Source organism: Melanostigma gelatinosum, assembly GCF_949748355.1.
Source record: "Melanostigma gelatinosum genome assembly, chromosome: 15".
Classification (NCBI taxonomy): Eukaryota; Metazoa; Chordata; class Actinopteri; order Perciformes; family Zoarcidae; genus Melanostigma; species Melanostigma gelatinosum.
Genome location: NC_136648.1, coordinates 9,878,468 through 9,897,814, shown reverse-complemented (window position 1 = coordinate 9,897,814; position 19,347 = coordinate 9,878,468). Strand labels below are relative to the sequence as shown.

General features: G+C 42.8%; 1 protein-coding gene across 1 annotated transcript in view; it reads left to right on the top strand.

The window, feature by feature from the left end:
* Positions 1-2,215: 2,215 nt before the first annotated feature.
* st6galnac5a (ST6 (alpha-N-acetyl-neuraminyl-2,3-beta-galactosyl-1,3)-N-acetylgalactosaminide alpha-2,6-sialyltransferase 5a) overlaps positions 2,216-19,347 on the top strand; it is a gene marked incomplete at its 5' end in the record, with an annotated part of 33,775 nt that continues 16,643 nt past the window's right edge. The window contains 4 exon segments of the mRNA XM_079285502.1: positions 2,216-2,239; positions 2,243-2,327; positions 2,330-2,397; positions 3,206-3,415. Of these exon segments, the coding sequence (XP_079141628.1) occupies positions 2,216-2,239; positions 2,243-2,327; positions 2,330-2,397; positions 3,206-3,415 (387 nt within the window).

Below are 19,347 nucleotides of genomic sequence, written 5' to 3'. Positions count from 1 at the left end.
GTTGAACTCAAACTGTTATTGAAAAACACGTTAAGGTTGTTATTGCATGCCTAATAATGTTTGCAATATTTTCCTGTTACACCGAGTGGCGCAAAATACAGTTATTTACTTGACATGAAAGATGTAAAGTCATTACTTGAGACTTGACTTGGACTTAAAAAGAATGACTTGAGCATCTCTGTGTTTATGTTTATACAGTTTTTGGACATGTTTAGGTCATTTCGCACTAATTATGTTCACATTTTGCACCTCTAAATGAATTCACCAAGTCTCTTGGTCAGTACGCAACAAATACTGTATGCAGAATACCTGGAAAAGGGTGCTTTTGTCTACAGTTAAGCGTACAGTTTAACATAAACTGTTCTTTGAAGTAGCTTCTTCTGGAAATCAACAACTGCTTTTAAACTCATCTTAGTAAATTAACTAAAATACCAGTATTATTACTCTTGCGCAACAAATTGTTGCAAACCGCATAATTATTTCTAAACAGTTTTCTAGAAATGATAAGTAACAGACCAGTAAAATAAAGTGTTATGAAACTAGTAACTGTATAATAAATATATTAAACTCGACATATTTTCCAAAGTTAGTTTCTAGGATTATGCTGTCTCAACACAGTTCTGATTTCACATCAAAAAGTATCTGTGCATGTTCCAGCAGTGATTCGGCTTAGTAGTTGTATCTCTCTGCAGCTCTGTGAACCCCTTTGAACTTTGTTTTGAAAAGTATTACGTATACTCTCTAAAGTGTATCAATATTTATGCAAAGCTGCTGTTGCAACTGCTTGAAACATTAAATGCCACACTTTCAGGACTCCACACAGAAAAAACAAGAGCTACACATTTAGGTGGTGACTAATTGATGTTTCAGTGTGGCTAGAGATAGAAACAAATCACCATTTATTGTGCTACATGTGCACCAATAGAGGACTTTGATACACAGACACAGTAGCAGCAGCACACACTCAGCATGGATATGTATTACACCACCAAGACACCAACAATGAAAAAGGAGCGGCACAGATTCAGCACCAGAGCTACAATTATCCAAAAATTAAACCTACTTTGCGTCTGTTTGGAAGGTGAAATCCATAATGTTTATTCAGGTAATGTAATGCTCTCATGTTACGCTGCGGCTACAGAAGCTCAACTTCACAAGGAAATAAATACTTAATTTTTGCTTTTAAGAATGCATTTTACTTGAAAAGAAAGGATTATTTGAAAAAGAAAAGGATGAGCACAATATACCTCAGTGGTGTTTAAACAAACCTTATTTATTCACCCCTTTTTCATTTATGAAACAATGTAAGAGAAAAGGAGAGAATCAAAGGCACATTGATTGAAAGAGAAAGCTGGACAGAATCAAGAAGAACTGGATCAAAAGCAGTTTGATGCATTTACAGCAGTGAGGCTTGGAAGATAAACATGTGTATTTACAAGTGAAAGTAATATATTGAAAATGTTACTTCATGAAAGTGAAAAAACGTTTGTGCAAAATGTACTTACAATATCAAACGTAAAGTGTGTGAGTGTTGTGTAGATCATTATCACTGGTGAAGTGTTAGCCGCAGTTAGTTATTTGAGGGGGTAACTGCAATGTATGTATACATCAATATGTGCATTGTTAATTAAATTGTCGGGTTTAGTCTTTACATTATTGATTTGATAAGCTTATTTTATGTTTTATTTGTAAAATAATCAGATGTCAAATAAATGTAGTGGAGTAAAAAGCACTATTTCTGAAATGTGAAACGTAGTGGTGTGTAGAATATGAAGTGGCACGAAATGGAAATACTCAAGTGGTCAAGTTGAAGTACCTTAAATGTGTACAGTAGTGCCGTACTTGAGTAAAAACACCTGGTTACATTCCTCCTCTGTGATTAACGGAGACTCGGTGTTGGCTCTACAGGAAATAATCGCTGCTGTTTAACTTCTCTCGCATTCATGAACCACCTCGTATTTTACGCAGCAACGTCAGGCGATGACATGGCGTGGGTTCACTCTACTCCGGAGTAATCCGAGCAGAGATTTCCATCAAATACTGCTCAGCACGAAATAACCGTTCAACAAAACGGCCTTATCACCCTCTTGCAGGTATAGTGTCTTTAATTAACTGCGCCGCGTCTCTGCACTCGTCAGCCACCCCTCAAATTAGGGGGGCTTTAAGACCCAGCAGAGGCGCAATAGTGAACATCTGTCCCCTCGGTTTCCACGGTATGAATTGCGCCTGGGCTCCAGTCTGAAGACACACAGGCGGCAGCAGGCAGGCAGACTGGCTGAGCGCGGACGGAGTGGATCCGGGATGCGAGCAGATGCCGCTGGACGATGAGAGAAAGTGGAGTCAGACGCACTGAGCCTCAGCGATAAGACGGCGCGCTGCAAAATGAAGACACCTATGGTAAAGGTTCATCCCGTGCAGCACTATATGCAGTTCTTTGTATTCGCTTTTAACATCCAACAATGTTCAGTTAAGTGCACTCCAATTGCCGTAACGCTGCTGTGTGCGCTGTGTCGGATCAAAAGATTAGGATCTGAACAATGGACATCCAGCTGGGCGCTCTGTTTGGCTCTAAGCTCCGGCTTTTTCTTATAATAAACACAACAGCATGGAGCACAGCGCGCCCCGTGTTTGCTTTTCCTGCGCTTATTGCAGTTGCATAAATCTAAAAAAAAGTGCATTATGTTTGTTTGTTTTTGCTTTAATATTTATTGTATTATTGCATGTTGCGAATGAGAAAAAAACAATTACTGCACACAGTTCAAACAAAACAAATCAAAAGTGTCAATAGCTGCTTATCTTGTGCATCTGAGATTTAGTAGTGATTCATAGCCTGGAAGCTCAAACTGATTTGATGCACCTTTTCACTTACGAGGTCAATATATTGAGATGAACTTTACTTTATCGTGTATTGTAACCATATGTGCTCCTGTACGGACCATTACAATGTATGCATGCAAACTCAGTAAAGATTACCACCAACAACCTGCTGGCATGTTGTCGACGGCACGATTCAGCCTGTGCCCTTATATTAAGTCGATAACAGCGGGGTTTTTTTAAAGTCTTGGGCGCACGTGACATGACTTCCAGGAAGTTGGGGTGCTGTTGACAAAACGACGGTGGCGCAGGCTTGCCTGTAGGTGCAGCCCGAACTCAGTCCGCTGCAACAGGAACAATGAGATAGCATCTGTTTGTGTCTTTCTGTCAGCGCCATGGGATATCCGTGCTCCTCGTGCTCCTCCTGTGCGCAAGCTTGTTCCTCGTGTACAACGGCAGCTTCAGCGGCGCTTCCAGGGACGCTAACGACACGCACGTCCGACAGCATGAACAGCTGCGGCGGCCCACTGAAGCCCCAGTCAGGGTGGCCAAGCCTCACCCCCCGGTCCTCCAGGGGTACAGTGGCATCATCGACCATAAGGTAAGCAGATGTGTTCGTGTGCGTCTCACTAATGCAGCGAGGAGGCGGACGAATGGCTGCAAATGCTTGTCTGATTCGCTGTAGAGCTGGCACCAAAGTAAAGCCAGTTTTACTCCCCCCCCCCCCCTTTAGATACTTATTTGTGCAGCGCATCTTCACTTTCTCTTCCTAACACACACACACACACACACACACACGCGCGCCTCTCCTCCTGTCTAATGACCAGCAGTCATCTATCTGCACAGCTCTTTAGTGAGAGAGTCTCACCCCTCTGTCATTTATCACAATTTTCTCCAGCACAGTGTTGCGCCACACTCAATACCCACCTGGCGTTACTAATAACAGCTTAGGCTACAAATGAAACCCCTGGCTGCATTCTTGTGCTGTAATTGGTAAGCCCAGGAGACCTGCAGCGAGGTGAACCCTGACGTCACAGCAGGGGTGTATTGACTGCCATCTATTCACTAAGCCAGGAGAAAACAATCAATGTGAGTACTGGGGAGGGAAGGTGCTGCAAGTAAAGGCTTTTTAATTTTTATTTTTAGGCAACATACAAGATGCCGTGCTTCTCTGCAGGCACTTTGGTTGATGGGCTGTTGGGCGGCTTGTGTAGCGGTCTGCGCCACTGAGCCAAATGATGGAGGCAACAGTTCTCCAATCATTGGATTTAAGACGTTTAAGGTTTAAAGAAATGGACGGTTTTGGGCAGAGTCATAGACAGATTATGAGACCATAAGCCCCAGCTGAAAGAGATGTGACATGAATCAGATTTCTGTCTCTTTTCTTGTAGTTTTGTGTGGCTCTTTGTAGTTTATGTATGTTTGTACTTGTTTTGCATCTCTCTGGTCCCATTGAGCATTTCTTTAGAGTTCCTTTGCATCTCTGTCGTCTTTTTGTGTGTCTTTGTTGTCGTTTTGTGTAACTTCATTGTCCCTTTGCATCTCTCTGGGTTTGTTTTGCATCTCTCTAGCGATGTTGTGTCTCTTTGTCGTCGTTTTGCTTCACTGGCATTTTGGCGTCTCTATTCAGTTTTGTTTTTCTTTATAGTCGTTTTGTATCTTTTGGTTGGAGTCGTTATGCATCACTCTGTAGTCTTCTGTGTCTCTTTGGAGTTGTTGTGTGTCACTGTTGTCATTTTGTGACTCTGGTAGCAATTTAGTTTTTCTTGAAGTCGTTTTACATCTTTCTGGATCTGTTTTTGATTCTTTAAAGTTGTTTTGCATCGCTGTATGCATTTTGTGTCTCTTTGTAGTCAATTTACTAATATGTTGACTCGTTTTGCTTCTCTCTTTAGTTTGGCACCTCTTTGTTGTCATTTCATTGAGTTTTTGCCAAGAAATGTTAACAATTACTTCAACCTGAGGCCCAGGAGCCCGAGGTCAGGGGGCCTCTGGGCCTGTGTCCATCTACTGATAAGGACTGATAACACTTTGAATGACCGGGCTAAATGGTGCTGCCATCTATTTTTCAAGAAAAGTATGTTGGCTGCTGAAAGCACCACAACCCCCCCCCCCACACCTTAAAAAAAAAAAAAGCAACAGAACTCGGCACCATCTAGTGGACTGAAAAAGCAATTGATTTGATTTTTAATAATAAAATATATTTTTTAAAGATATGTTGATGAGAAGCGTATTTGTAATACGTCAAACACAAACGTAATCAGGGAGAAAATACGTTTATGGTCAAACGTAATTGAGAATGCATTTTAGTTTTGGGGGAACGTACTTTTTAGGAGACAGGACTGCACCATTAGACCACCATTACATTTTTCCTCTCGCGCACCCCCTAGAGGCAGCTCCACACTTTGGGAATCCCTGCTTTAAATCATCGGATTCCGTCAAAGGTTGATTTGCATAGGAGTAATTTGACAGCCTCCTCCCCGCTCAAGAGGCTGTAGCTGCGTGGAAGAGACGAATAAGCAGCATGAACACGTACAGTATTTACCGGAAGTAAGACGTTTGTGAACATCAGAAAAAGTAGCCTGGTTGGGAAATAAACTTAACTTAAATTAAACACCAGGTGCTTTGAAGAGTCACTTAATCTTGTGACAAAGTAATGCAGTTTGGCAACAGAAGGTGGAACTATTATTCATTAAAAGAAATCTCGTCGGTGCAGGAACCGGCAAGCGTGGAAACCTCTAATGTTGATGACTGTGAAGTTCAGCTGGCAGAGTTTTCTCAGGAGAAATGCTGTTCATCTGTCCACTCAAGTTTCAATTTTGAGTCTCTCGGCTCTGCTGCTGGTGATGTGCACTGTGGACTCACAGCTCACTTTATGTATGGCACCATGTACTTAACTAACTAATAACTAACTGATGTGTGTGTGTATATATATGTATGTATATATATATATATATACACACACACACACGCGTTCTTCATCGTATTTTTTATACGATTTAATCAAGTTGAGCATTAGTTTGGCATTTCAACATCATTTTAAAGCTGCACTCAGGGGATTTGGGCACTCAGGGGATTTCAACACAAGCTGTTCGAAAATTTGTCACATTACAGCCAAATCTGCCATTTTGCATTTATTACATAGATTGTGCAGACATTTTGATTCAATGTTGCACTTTAATCTGTGTATATCTATTCTAAAGGTTGACTTTTAGACCTTGAAAGCGACGATGCTTTTGGAAATTTAGTTTTCGGTTCATTTTCAAGGTATTTTATATCTTACAGAGACAGCAGACAGATACACTGGGGGGCGGGGGGGGGGGGGGGGGGGGGAGAATGACATGCAGCAAAGCTCCCCAGCTGGGACGCTGTTGTTGTTCATGCTTCGTACCTTATCCCCTCGGCAACCAGAGCGCCCTGAAATGGGTTGGGTTCGACAAGTGTGAAGGTTAGAATAGTTCAAATGATGCTCTCTGTGTCCGCACGACCACGAGGGTCTTGACATAAATCACTGTGTCAACCATGCTGTGTGAACATCGTGCAGACAGCCAATGCAGTATAAGTTCATTGAACAGTAATGGACTGGTGGGTAGTGCGGTTGCTGTCTCGGGATCTCAGTAATTGTGTTGGTATTTGGTTACAACCACATTTTCTTTGAAGAATGTAAAATGTTCACGTTGTGACTCTGTTTATGAGTGGCATGTGGACAATGGACTCGTGTGTGAGACAGAACATTGAATCGAGTTTCATATTTGTTGCGGTCAACATGCCAGAGGCTGTTTCAGCTTCTGGTCTTAGCTGTGCAATAATTCAGATGCTAAGTCTCGCAGTTCTTTCAGAATTTGATCTGCACACAAATAGATTTGAAAACGAGTCGTTCATCTTGCAAGACAGCTGACGGGGCACGCAGCAGCATCTGTTTTCTCACTGTCTGAAATGCCAATATTCAGTGACGGTGTACGTTTTGATTTGATGAGGATTTGTCTGTAATGCGTCAGTAAACCCAGCTTCGGATGAGAATTGATTCCCCCCCCCCCCTCTGACGGGAGCAGCCGAGCATCGTGAGTAAACCACCAATTTATTTTTTCTCTTGGCAATAAACTTATTGACATTTTAGCGACAAGGGACATCAATTAGGGCCACGGCTCCACTGAACATCATTTATGCTTCTTCAAACCTGCTATTTTATCACCCTTGACATTCAGCCTCCGCAAGCTGCAATCAATACTTAATGATTCGAATGCACTTTGTGACTATGGCATATGGAAGTGCATAATGCAGTCCAGCCTTCAAATACTTTGCATTCAGTTTTCCGAGGCGTTGTGTCTGACAACATGGATGAGCTTTCTCAGTGCATATGGAGGGGTGAGAAAGTGATCGGCCTCGCCTCGCATTCGTTCTCCTGCAGTGCCGAATGATTGGCGCTCGGGAAAAAAGTCCTCTTGACAGGAACATTTGTCTTCTTCATCTTTGCCTGCTGCCCTCTCTGCCATATTGATCTTTCCAAGATATCAGCTGGCTGGCGTGCAGGGTTCCGTGGCAGTCAGCCTTTGACCGCTTTACTTTATCTTCCTCCAGAGCATTAAACTCATCACAACCCAAAAAAACATTTTGAAGTCTTTTTGCTGACTTTTGGCCAAGATGCTGAAGCATTTGCAACATTTTATTGTTCTCCTCATCGGGTTATGAACTGAAAAGTTTTTTTTTTTTTTTTTTTGCATGTTACAGACTATTTATGCCTCTTAAATCCTGTTTACCAAGTATTTTCGATGCAACATGTTTGATTTGGGTCAGAATGAAGGGTAATTCTAGTTATGCAGCAGCATTTGTTGGCCTGGACATGTACTGCGAAGACTGTAGGAGGAGGGATGAGATAAGCTAGCAAAGAAAGAAACTTGGGGAAGGAGATGAAAAGGGAAAGGAACTCTTGAAGAGTGAGGCAAAGAGAATGAGAGAAGAGGACAAAACCAGCAAAGGGTAAGGATGGAGAGAATGATAAGAGAATACAGGACCCGGGAAAGGTTCATCCTGCGAGAATGAGGCAAGAGATTGAAGGAGGCAGAATATGAAAGTGGAAGATAGAGTTAAATCCCATGGGGTTTCCTTTCTTATAGCAGGATCCTTAGTTTTATTTTCTCAGTGAGGAGGAGGACAGGAAATCACTCTCATCCGCCTCTCTGTGGAGCTAGAAGGAAGAGGTGGCGTAACCACCTCCCTCTGATTGCCTCTCTGACACCGCGATCATGCAGATGCCGAACTGATATCATGCGAGACAGGTGGAGGCAAACTAATGGAGGAGGGTTTGATGCAGACGAGGGGAGTTTGATCAAACCCCGATGTCACGCTGGAGAGCCGTGAACTTGGCTGGCTTGACGCGTTTAACAAGACACAATATATTTCCATATGATTTAAGTTCCAACATTTGGTTTCCAAAAAGGAGCATGGAGTAATGTCTACCTGAGCAGAGAATGACGTCACTCTTCCTCCGTGTGTGTTGTTCCGTTGTTTGTACTGTGCTGTTAGCACCGTTAGCTACGAGCCACCGGCTGATATAAACTGATGAAGCAGAACGAGAGATTTTAACTTTTTATTCCATGCATTCCTTTTCCACAGTGACAATTTAACATGTCAATCATCACCCAATACGCTCCATATCTGTCACACTGCACCTTTACAGGACCTTTGCTGCAGTTGCTGATATTTTGCACACAAGTAATTTTTGTTGAATTGCCCAGATTCTCTACTTTCTATTTCTGATGTTAATCATTCATCTTGTATCATTACCCTTGTAAATGAAGTCTTTTAATGTAATGCACCATTTCAGGTTGACGCCACTTCAATTTTGTTGTGCTCGCATCATGACAATTTAGTTTTTGATGATGCTCATGTATAGCAGGTAGTATTTACCATGATCATCATCTTTGTTTAGCCAGTTGGCGAAACTGAAATATCATTTGTTTTGAAGATATTCGGTTGAAAAGTATTTGAAAGATGGTAACGTTGAACTGATTATGGCACATGGTGAAAAGTCAGCTGATCACTAAACTCTTGAGGATTCATCCTCCGAGGAGTGTTAATGCTGGAACAATGCCAATTCATTAGGTAGATGTGGAGATATTTCACTGAATAAGTGAAAATGTTGACGTGCTTGCAGCTCCTGTTTAAAAAGTTGGCTGTTCACCAAAGTTTGTATGATTCATCTTTCAGAAACTAAATGTTTGGCCCAAATTTCATGGCAATCATCCAACAGTTGAAAGGAGATAATTTCAGTCTGGATCAAAGTGGTGAACCGACTGAGCCAAACTGCCAGAAGCTGTTGTGCAGCTGCAGACAATCCCCCTGAGATGACACGAGCAATTTACAAACTAGATTGTTAGAGATGGAGAACACTGGACAGAGATGGTTTGAGACGTATCTGGGCTCTGATGAGGTACACTCTGCTTGAAGGCATAAGCCAAGGAGAACAAAGCCATCTTTGCCAAGAAGACATGACGAGTCATCCCTCTCCAAACCACAGCTTTACTGACAGCTGGAGAAGTCAGAAGTTTAATGTTTCATCTCTAGACAGCTACATCTTCTACGACTTTTCTCTGAGCAACAAAGCCATTTTTCACCGTTCATTAGGATTTTGCCTTGCAATCAGCCAGCTGGATAGCGAGACAAAACAATTCCCCAATTAGGCTGTTGTGGCCAAAGACTTCGTAACTGTTTATGACAGTGGAAGAAATATTCAGATCTTTTATTTAAGTAATCTTACGAACACGACACTGTGAAATACTCCACTACAAGTAAAAAAACTTCCTGAAGTGAAAGTCTAAGTATTATCAGCATCATTTTTTAAATAGTTCTTTTAGATTAAGATGAAGGAGAATTTTCTTCATCAACACATAAACTTGTGTGTGTGAGGTCTGCCTTTTGTGTTTTTCACCATTTGGAGTTTTAAATTACAAAGCAAACGTCACATTAGCTCTCGATAACCACTATTTTTATGCAGAGGCCTTGTTAGAATACTGAAAATTCTCCGTTTCGACGAAGAGATGAGAATAGTGGTTTCGTTATGCCACCAATTGGGGCATAGTCTTGGATTTCAACTTATCTCCAGTGCATTCTGCTCCCGCCAAACATAACACAGCTTCAGGCACTTTCCAACGCAGGCCTGGAAAGCAATTATGGATGAAGAGCGTGATGGGGAGGAGGGCGCTGCCTCTCGATAAAGCATGCCCTCGATGGAGCAATCTCACACTCGGTGCCTTTTGGCATTCTTTGGTTCGGTTAGGGAATCACTGGCGAAGTCATACATTTTCGACATTAAGGAAGTGGAGGGAGATTTCATGAGACGTGTGTCATGAGCTGACTGGTGATTTCATGCCTCTGCATGTTTTAATCTTTGGTGCTCGGTAAGATGTAGCCTGCCGGGCACTCTTATTGTACGGCCCCCGAGAGACCTGTGAAGGATCTGAAAAGGTTGAACTATGATAAATGGATGATACCTTTTGGCACAACATCCGGAGATAGATGATGAGGCGCCGCCGGCATCCGCATCGTTGATGCAAAGCGACGGCTGGCAGGAGGCATCGCAATAAAACCAAATTTCTTTGCTTCTCCTTCTCCTTGCTCCACAGATCTACATCACTCCGCTCTTTAGACGTGATTAATGAGCATGTCCCAGGAAGGTGGGAGTGAGGAATGATCAAACTGTAACTTACATTTGGGCATAATCTCTTTCTGTATGCCATGAGCGTCCCCCCCCCCCGTCTCCCCATTGGACACCAACGTGTTTCTAAACTGACATACTGGATACCAAGGTTATTAATTAGAGGCCTGGGGTTTGCCAAAACAATGAGCTGCTTGGTCTGAAACGGTTGTGATCCTGTCAGAATTCTGTATAACTACAATATCTATTCTAACAACTGAACATGCAACCACCACACATTTTGATACTAATCTGGAAGTTTGGGGCCAAACATCCCTTCAATTGGCACGTCGGCTGCAAAGTGGTCTATTAAATGTAATCGGGTTAAATCTCCAGATACATGTCTAGATACAATGTGGTTACAACACGCATCTTAATGCAATGTGTAAAGGCAGTCTTTGTAGTCGGATGTTGAAAAGGTCTTAATGCATCCGTCTCTTCAAGATCCGTACGTTGTCTTTTGTCCTCTTCTGGTGCAACCATGTCAGTAGGAAGCTTTAGAAGTAGCCTCTCACAGGGACTCTCCCATGTGATAGTGCATATGCGTAAACTGTACCTGGATGTAATCAGGATATCGGGTGCTTTAATAGAAATAGAAATATTCCCACGTTAATGTCATCAAGACAGTTTTATAATTACGGTCTGGGTGTTATTGTGTCAAAACGTACAATAAACAAATAACCCAAGAAAAATTTCAAAAAGATGAAATTGACTGATAGCATTATTATTATTTTTGTTCAGATTTTCTATAGATAAATTATCTTGGCCACAATTGATTCTTCATTATTCTGCTTACTACTCTCCTTATATGAATAATTGTATCATCTGTATTAAATTTGTTGTACCTCTATTATGATGTTCATTCTGTACACAGGACATCTATTGCACTTGTGTCCATCCTGGGAGAGGGATCCCTCTGCTGTTGCTCTCCAAAAGGTTGAATGTTTGGTTTTTTAGGAGTCTTTCCTGTACCGATGCGACAGATGATGTCATATCCCTCTGAGGCAAATTTGTGATTTTGAACAGTACACAATACATTTAAAAAGTATCAAGATCAATAAACCGGCTTCAGAATATGATACTTCATTTGCACACATGTAGACAGAGCGACCTCCTTAAGTGTAATGAAGACTAGGTTCATAAATATGAATGTAATTGATAAACGTGGCGCTGAGGTGAGTGCAGTAATCTGTCCTGGTTGTTGTGTCTCTTCTCTGATAGCCTGCTGTCTCCACTGCTGCCACAGCAGAGTTGTTTGTGTGGGTCTGCAGCGAACATAGAGGGAAGTAGTAATTTGAGGAGTGTGGAGGATAGAATTGGTCCATACAGCTTTCCACACTTGTTCACACCGTCTCAGTCACTGTGGAAAGCGGGTGTGACCGTTGGCTTGTTTGTTTCAGAAAGTGTACTTCCGCCTGCAGAGACAGCAGCACCTGTCTCACCCCCATCTTCCTGGAGAAGTGAGGAGGTTTGTAAACATTCGCCTCTGATTGTAACTTCATTGAGATCTCGGACAAGCCTCTGTAGCAAGTGGGTCACAGTGGTAAGTAGGTCGACAGTGGAAGTTTCCATGATTGTCAGTACGCCTAAATTGATTTTAGGCGGGAAGGCGCAGGGTGTAGTTGAGGTGGAGTAACCCTCACCGGCTCAACTCAATCTCATCAAAAGAGCTCCTCATTTCTTGCAGTTAACAAAAGAAGAATAGATGTGAAATTGTGGGAAACATGTGTCTTCCAACAATACCCTCATTGTAACTCCTGGTTAATCTATCGGACAGATGGGTCCAAACGCTACGATGACCATGAGCCTCGGCTGCCGTTGCCATGGAGAAGAAGCAAGTTAGAGGCGTGAATCAGAGCGCGAGCAGTTTCAAAACGCTCCTTGTTGTTGAATTCATTTAAAAGTGACACAAAAGTTGATTTAATCTTCAACATCATGATCCTTAGCTTTCACTCGCTGTCGGCTGCACGCAGTTTAAAATTCTGTCTTTTAGATGCTTCTTAACAACTTAGGAGTCGTATTTAACATCTCCCCTGATGTTTATGTGCACACAGGCTTGTGCCTTCGACTTTTTATCAAAGATATTTTGTTACGCAGTTGTTTGATCGGACAAGAACAATTTTATATCAATTCAAGCCGTATGAGAGCTGTGAATTACGTAACATTGTTCATGGGCATAATGAATGGGACTTGTATATGTGGAGCCAGGGATGCCTTAAATATAAAAATACAAAAAGTATTCCGTTTAAAGTTTCAGCTGAGCCACAAGACGTCTAAAACCCCAAAAATCAAGGTTGCATCGAGAAAACCTAGTCAAATAGGGATAAACTCATTCCAGTCTTTTCCAATGCTTCCTTGTTTGTTCTATGCAAATATTAGAGATGAATTGAAATACTTTACACAGTCAGAGGACACATATAGTACCTAAAAAATACTTCATTACAGTTGTTTGTTGTTATAGGCTACATCTATGAATATATTGTTGGAGAGTCCTTGTTCTGTCTTCTGGTTTGTTTCTGCAAAGCACAATTAACCTGCACTGAAAAAAATAACTATAAATAAATCAAATAGAGCCCCAGACTTCTTTGTAGAATGAATTGTTTGAGATAATAAGCTCAATATCAAGTGTGATTCGTGTTCATTGTGAGCCAGGAGGCAGGTTGCTTTTAAAACAGGTTGCTGGAACTTCTTTGTAATGACATGAAATGAATTCACTGTTTGCCAAAACAATCTGATAAAAACGTTTGGAACAGCTCTTGATTATCGTACTTATCTTGCCATCAGGGATTCACTCTTTATTCACGGAGGAACTCCTTTGAAACTTCTGCCTCTTCTCAAACTGCAGTTATATATCGAGATGAACAAAAGGAACTATGAGTGAAGTCGCTTCAACGCTTGTCATCACTCGGTTGTTTCAATCGAAGCGGCCCCTAAATACTTTCATTTCCTCCACATCACTGTAAACTCAACAAAGTTAAGCTTCGAAACTTAACACAGAGCTGGGAAGAAAAGTTTTGGAACAAAAGAGAATTTGAAGAACAATGATCTAAAGACATCTGTCTGAAGTTAATGAAATGAACAGATGCAGGGGCTCATTCCAGAAATGCAAAAGAGTATTTCTGTATTTATGAGACGAAGATCACTCCATTTCCTCGGCTCGTAATCGCAGCGTTAATTCCGTCCTCCATCATCATCTTGTTAATAATGCAATGAAAGCCTCGATGATAATGATAGCATCAGATGCTCTGCTAATAACCGAGAGCAAAGTTATCAGCTGCAAAGGCGTTAATATCAGTTTTAATGCTTCTAACAAACTCCAGCCGCAGAGCCGGCGGGTAAATTGAGCGTTTTCATTTCTTCCTACTTTAAACTTCTACTTCCCTACATTTACCTGACAGGTGCAGCACAGTTGCTTTTGAGATTAAAAATGAGAAATGTGTATAAAATACAATGCGGTGTATAGATTGAACCAGTATTTCCCTGTGTCTATCTGGGTCCACTGAAGAGTTATTTCCCTCTTCTCACATTGAGTTATTTGTTTGAAGATCAACAAGGAAATAGTATTTAATATCTCACTAAGGGTTCAAGATTTGAGAAAGGTCCTGATGATGAACAGAGATTTGTGAACCTGAACTTTTCTTCTTTTTTACTTAATTATTCACACCATCAAATTTATTTTGGCCCAGAAGCCATGTTGGGAACCACTAGATTGAACTACTTAATGTTATATCAAGTAATAGTTTCACCTCATCGGTACATCCTTCAATAGCTAACAGGATATATTTCTGCAAAATGAGCACGTTTACTTTGATACTTTAGTGGATGATACCTCTTTTGCTTGACTTTTAAATGAAAGACTTTTATGTTGTTATTTTGGTACTTTCACTGAAGAAAATTGTCGGAGTATTGTGCATCGCTCACCTTTCCTTCAGTGTGCAGTAAAAAGGCCGATCGACGCTCATTAGGAGATAAAACGTTGTGAGAGCGGCGCCAGGACAGAAGGCTGTTAGCATGCGTGCATCACGTCTGTGTTTTTATGCATTCCTGCCAGGCAGAGTACACCCAGGATTAGACTAATGAGCCGCTGTTTGTGGGGGAGGCTCATCATCTTGGTGAAAAAAAACGAGAAGACAACCTCCAAACAGCCATTTGCTGACGCGAGGAATTATTTCTCTCATTGTGAAGATAAACCTGTGTGAACGTAATGATCATTTTGAATGTTCCCGATCACCAGTTCGGTTATTATCACATCTCAGGTTATGGAACCCATTAAGGAAATGAGAAGGCATTACCTCTGCAATGAACATTAGCGATGGGATTCGATTCATTACTGTTTTCTTATTAAAAGTCAGTCTCTGGGAACGCAGCGGGAAAAAGCATCAGCAGTCGAAATTCTGCTTCCTGTAAGTAAACGCACATGGGAATTATGAACAAAATGTACTTAAGCTATCAAAAGTAAAACCACTGGTTCCTCAGAAAAGGGCCCCATGTGACTGATGTATTATTATATATGACATGAGATTATTAATCCAGATGCATCAATGTGTAAGCAGAATGTTACAGTTATCAGGTGGGAACGCTAATTCACCTCTGAAACACGAAAAAGTGCCACGATATAGGACGTTATTGCATGTCGCGATACAAAACACGTGCAGTAAATTGATCGTGGTGAATTTCTATTAACGGGTTAATTGTGAATATCCTCACCTGAATTGAAAAAGCTGAGAAATAGAGCTTGATTAAAGGGAGAGTTCGGGTGTTTTATGAGGTACTTCCATAGTCTTACCTATATTATGGGGGTAGCAAAACATACGTTAGCCACCTAAATTAATTAATATCAGTTCAAGTGTATGCTCTATTAGGAATAATTTCTCTTTCAGTTCAATTCCCCATGATAAAGATTTTTTTTTTTTAAGGTGAACCTTTCTTTTAGTTGTCTAATACATGTTTTACAGCTGCCCCCGTCCACAGCAGTACCTTTTCTCCCGTGCTGGTACTTTTAAAAGAAAATACAGCAATTATCCTATAAGAAAGAACAGACGTACACAGTGCTGTCTGTCTGTCTGTCTGTCTGTCTGTCTGTCTGTCTGTCTGTCTGTCTGTCTGTCTGTCTGTCTGTCTGTCTGTCTGTCTGTCTGTCTGTCTGTCTGTCTGTCTGTCTGTCTGTCTGTCTGTCTGTCTGTCTGTCTGTCTGTCTGTCTGTCTGTCTGTCTGTCTGTCTGTCTGTCTGTCTGTCTGTCTGTCTGTCTGTCTGTCTGTCTGTCTGTCTGTCTGTCTGTCTGTCTGTCTGTCTGTCTGTCTGTCTGTCTGTCTGTCTGTCTGTCTGTCTGTCTGTCTGTCTGTCTGTCTGTCTGTCTGTCTGTCTGTCTGTCTGTCTGTCTGTCTGTCTGTCTGTCTGTCTGTCTGTCTGTCTGTCTGTCTGTCTGTCTGTCTGTCTGTCTGTCTGTCTGTCTGTCTGTCTGTCTGTCTGTCTGTCTGTCTGTCTGTCTGTCTGTCTGTCTGTCTGTCTGTCTGTCTGTCTGTCTGTCTGTCTGTCTGTCTGTCTGTCTGTCTGTCTGTCTGTCTGTCTGTCTGTCTGTCTGTCTGTCTGTCTGTCTGTCTGTCTGTCTGTCTGTCTGTCTGTCTGTCTGTCTGTCTGTCTGTCTGTCTGTCTGTCTGTCTGTCTGTCTGTCTGTCTGTCTGTCTGTCTGTCTGTCTGTCTGTCTGTCTGTCTGTCTGTCTGTCTGTCTGTCTGTCTGTCTGTCTGTCTGTCTGTCTGTCTGTCTGTCTGTCTGTCTGTCTGTCTGTCTGTCTGTCTGTCTGTCTGTCTGTCTGTCTGTCTGTCTGTCTGTCTGTCTGTCTGTCTGTCTGTCTGTCTGTCTGTCTGTCTGTCTGTCTGTCTGTCTGTCTGTCTGTCTGTCTGTCTGTCTGTCTGTCTGTCTGTCTGTCTGTCTGTCTGTCTGTCTGTCTGTCTGTCTGTCTGTCTGTCTGTCTGTCTGTCTGTCTGTCTGTCTGTCTGTCTGTCTGTCTGTCTGTCTGTCTGTCTGTCTGTCTGTCTGTCTGTCTGTCTGTCTGTCTGTCTGTCTGTCTGTCTGTCTGTCTGTCTGTCTGTCTGTCTGTCTGTCTGTCTGTCTGTCTGTCTGTCTGTCTGTCTGTCTGTCTGTCTGTCTGTCTGTCTGTCTGTCTGTCTGTCTGTCTGTCTGTCTGTCTGTCTGTCTGTCTGTCTGTCTGTCTGTCTGTCTGTCTGTCTGTCTGTCTGTCTGTCTGTCTGTCTGTCTGTCTGTCTGTCTGTCTGTCTGTCTGTCTGTCTGTCTGTCTGTCTGTCTGTCTGTCTGTCTGTCTGTCTGTCTGTCTGTCTGTCTGTCTGTCTGTCTGTCTGTCTGTCTGTCTGTCTGTCTGTCTGTCTGTCTGTCTGTCTGTCTGTCTGTCTGTCTGTCTGTCTGTCTGTCTGTCTGTCTGTCTGTCTGTCTGTCTGTCTGTCTGTCTGTCTGTCTGTCTGTCTGTCTGTCTGTCTGTCTGTCTGTCTGTCTGTCTGTCTGTCTGTCTGTCTGTCTGTCTGTCTGTCTGTCTGTCTGTCTGTCTGTCTGTCTGTCTGTCTGTCTGTCTGTCTGTCTGTCTGTCTGTCTGTCTGTCTGTCTGTCTGTCTGTCTGTCTGTCTGTCTGTCTGTCTGTCTGTCTGTCTGTCTGTCTGTCTGTCTGTCTGTCTGTCTGTCTGTCTGTCTGTCTGTCTGTCTGTCTGTCTGTCTGTCTGTCTGTCTGTCTGTCTGTCTGTCTGTCTGTCTGTCTGTCTGTCTGTCTGTCTGTCTGTCTGTCTGTCTGTCTGTCTGTCTGTCTGTCTGTCTGTCTGTCTGTCTGTCTGTCTGTCTGTCTGTCTGTCTGTCTGTCTGTCTGTCTGTCTGTCTGTCTGTCTGTCTGTCTGTCTGTCTGTCTGTCTGTCTGTCTGTCTGTCTGTCTGTCTGTCTGTCTGTCTGTCTGTCTGTCTGTCTGTCTGTCTGTCTGTCTGTCTGTCTGTCTGTCTGTCTGTCTGTCTGTCTGTCTGTCTGTCTGTAATGAGTTACTTTCCACCACTGACATACTATAAGCACAAAGCGATTAGAAGACTCTCTCACGTGTCCTGCTTGCAAATATGAAATCTGTGGTCTCCCAGGAGATTCTCCTTCTTGAAGATTGTTGTCACCGGCAGCTGGTGTTTTAAACACTCTCTCTCACACACACACACACACACACACACACTTTTTGGTTACTGACTCTCATCATGCTCGTTTCCAGCACATAATGGACAAGCTGCAACTAGAATATTTAGCATTGAAAATGTTTCCAGAGGGAAGCAGAGCATCGGTACTGTAGTTTTTGGCGATGTATTATTGATGTCTCCTTTTTGTTTTTCTTTGGGCTTTTTTTTTGCATATATTATACAACACAACAGTAATTGCTCCTCTTGGGATTTATCTCGGCGGAATTTATTACACTCGCACTCCAAGATTTAACAGCCGGTCTCCAGTCTGGAAGAAGAAGTTTCTTGTGTTGGTGTGGAAATTGCCTGTTTGCCCTTGTTCACAAACACCAAACATGTCATCTCCAGTTTGACAGTTAACAGTTCGCCTGAGTTCCATATTCAAATTTCCTCCCTTCTGTCCGTCACCGTGCATATATTCCACTTCACGCTCGGATTATACTGCACCTTTTATCTTTCAGTTAAATTTTCGACTCGCCGTATCTTGCGTCGAAAAAAGGAACTTTTGCCGTGCAGGGCTGGAGGTGATGTGAACGTGTAACAGTGGCGCACACCTTGTGCTCAGTCCTCCGAGCCATTACTCTCACCAGACTTCTCTTAACAAGAACATCTTCTCGTTATCGATTCAGTCAACTGCTTATCGCGCCGCCCGTGCGATCACCATGACCCATCATTCCCAACAACTGATCCGAGAGAATAAGAGAAACATCAATAAAACGCTGTGGCGATGAAGTCCACCACGAGTTGACTTGTGAAAAATGTGAAATCTTCCTCAAATGCAGACGTCAGGTGTCTGGAAGCGCTCAGGAGGAGAAACCCTGCGGATGTTTTAATGATGTTTTCGAGGCCACAGCGTCGCATAATGACCTTATCGGATGTCACGACTTCAATGCGTCTGTGAAGCGAGTGTGCATTTCTAACTTCTCCGTCATCAAAAGATGCCCCTGAAATCCCTCCCATGACTCTCTGAAGGCCCTGCCCTACTTTTGTCGGTCTCCAAAGTGCTTCTTTCTCTGACAGCCACTCCTTTTTCTTGCTCCTCTTTTTCATCGATCAGATTGCCTTTCATGTTCCTCCCTTCCTCAGCCCGTCACATCCTTCCCCTCTCTCTTTGTCTTTTTGCCTCCCTCTCTTCCTAATGTTCTGTCATTTCCCCCTGGCTTTTTCCCTCCATCTTCTCCACTCGCCAACTCCTGCTAGATTTCAGAGCCCAGAGAGAGAGAGAGAGAGATTCTTTGGCCTGGTAAATTGCACCTCGTGTTTTGTGTTCATGCGAAGGCAATCATTCCCACACGGATGTGTCTGTGTGTGGTCCTCACGGCTGTAGCTCTCTCCTCTCCTCTATCTGGGTGGAGGTTATGGGGACAAACAGTGGCTGCACCATTGTACAGTCTACACCAGTGGCTTAGCAGGCTGATATGGAGCCAATTAAGGCAAAGGAGTGTGGTCTGTATCAAGGCGCAACACGATTGTCTCCACACTCCCACTGGCTTGACATGTCGGGCTGCCTGGCTCCGGTCTCTCCAGCAGCTCATATTAATAGAAACTCGCTGCAAGTGTTTCTACTCTCGGGTCAACCTCACCGGGCGAGGTGAGGAAGACGAGGAGGAGGTGGAGGTTGGAATTG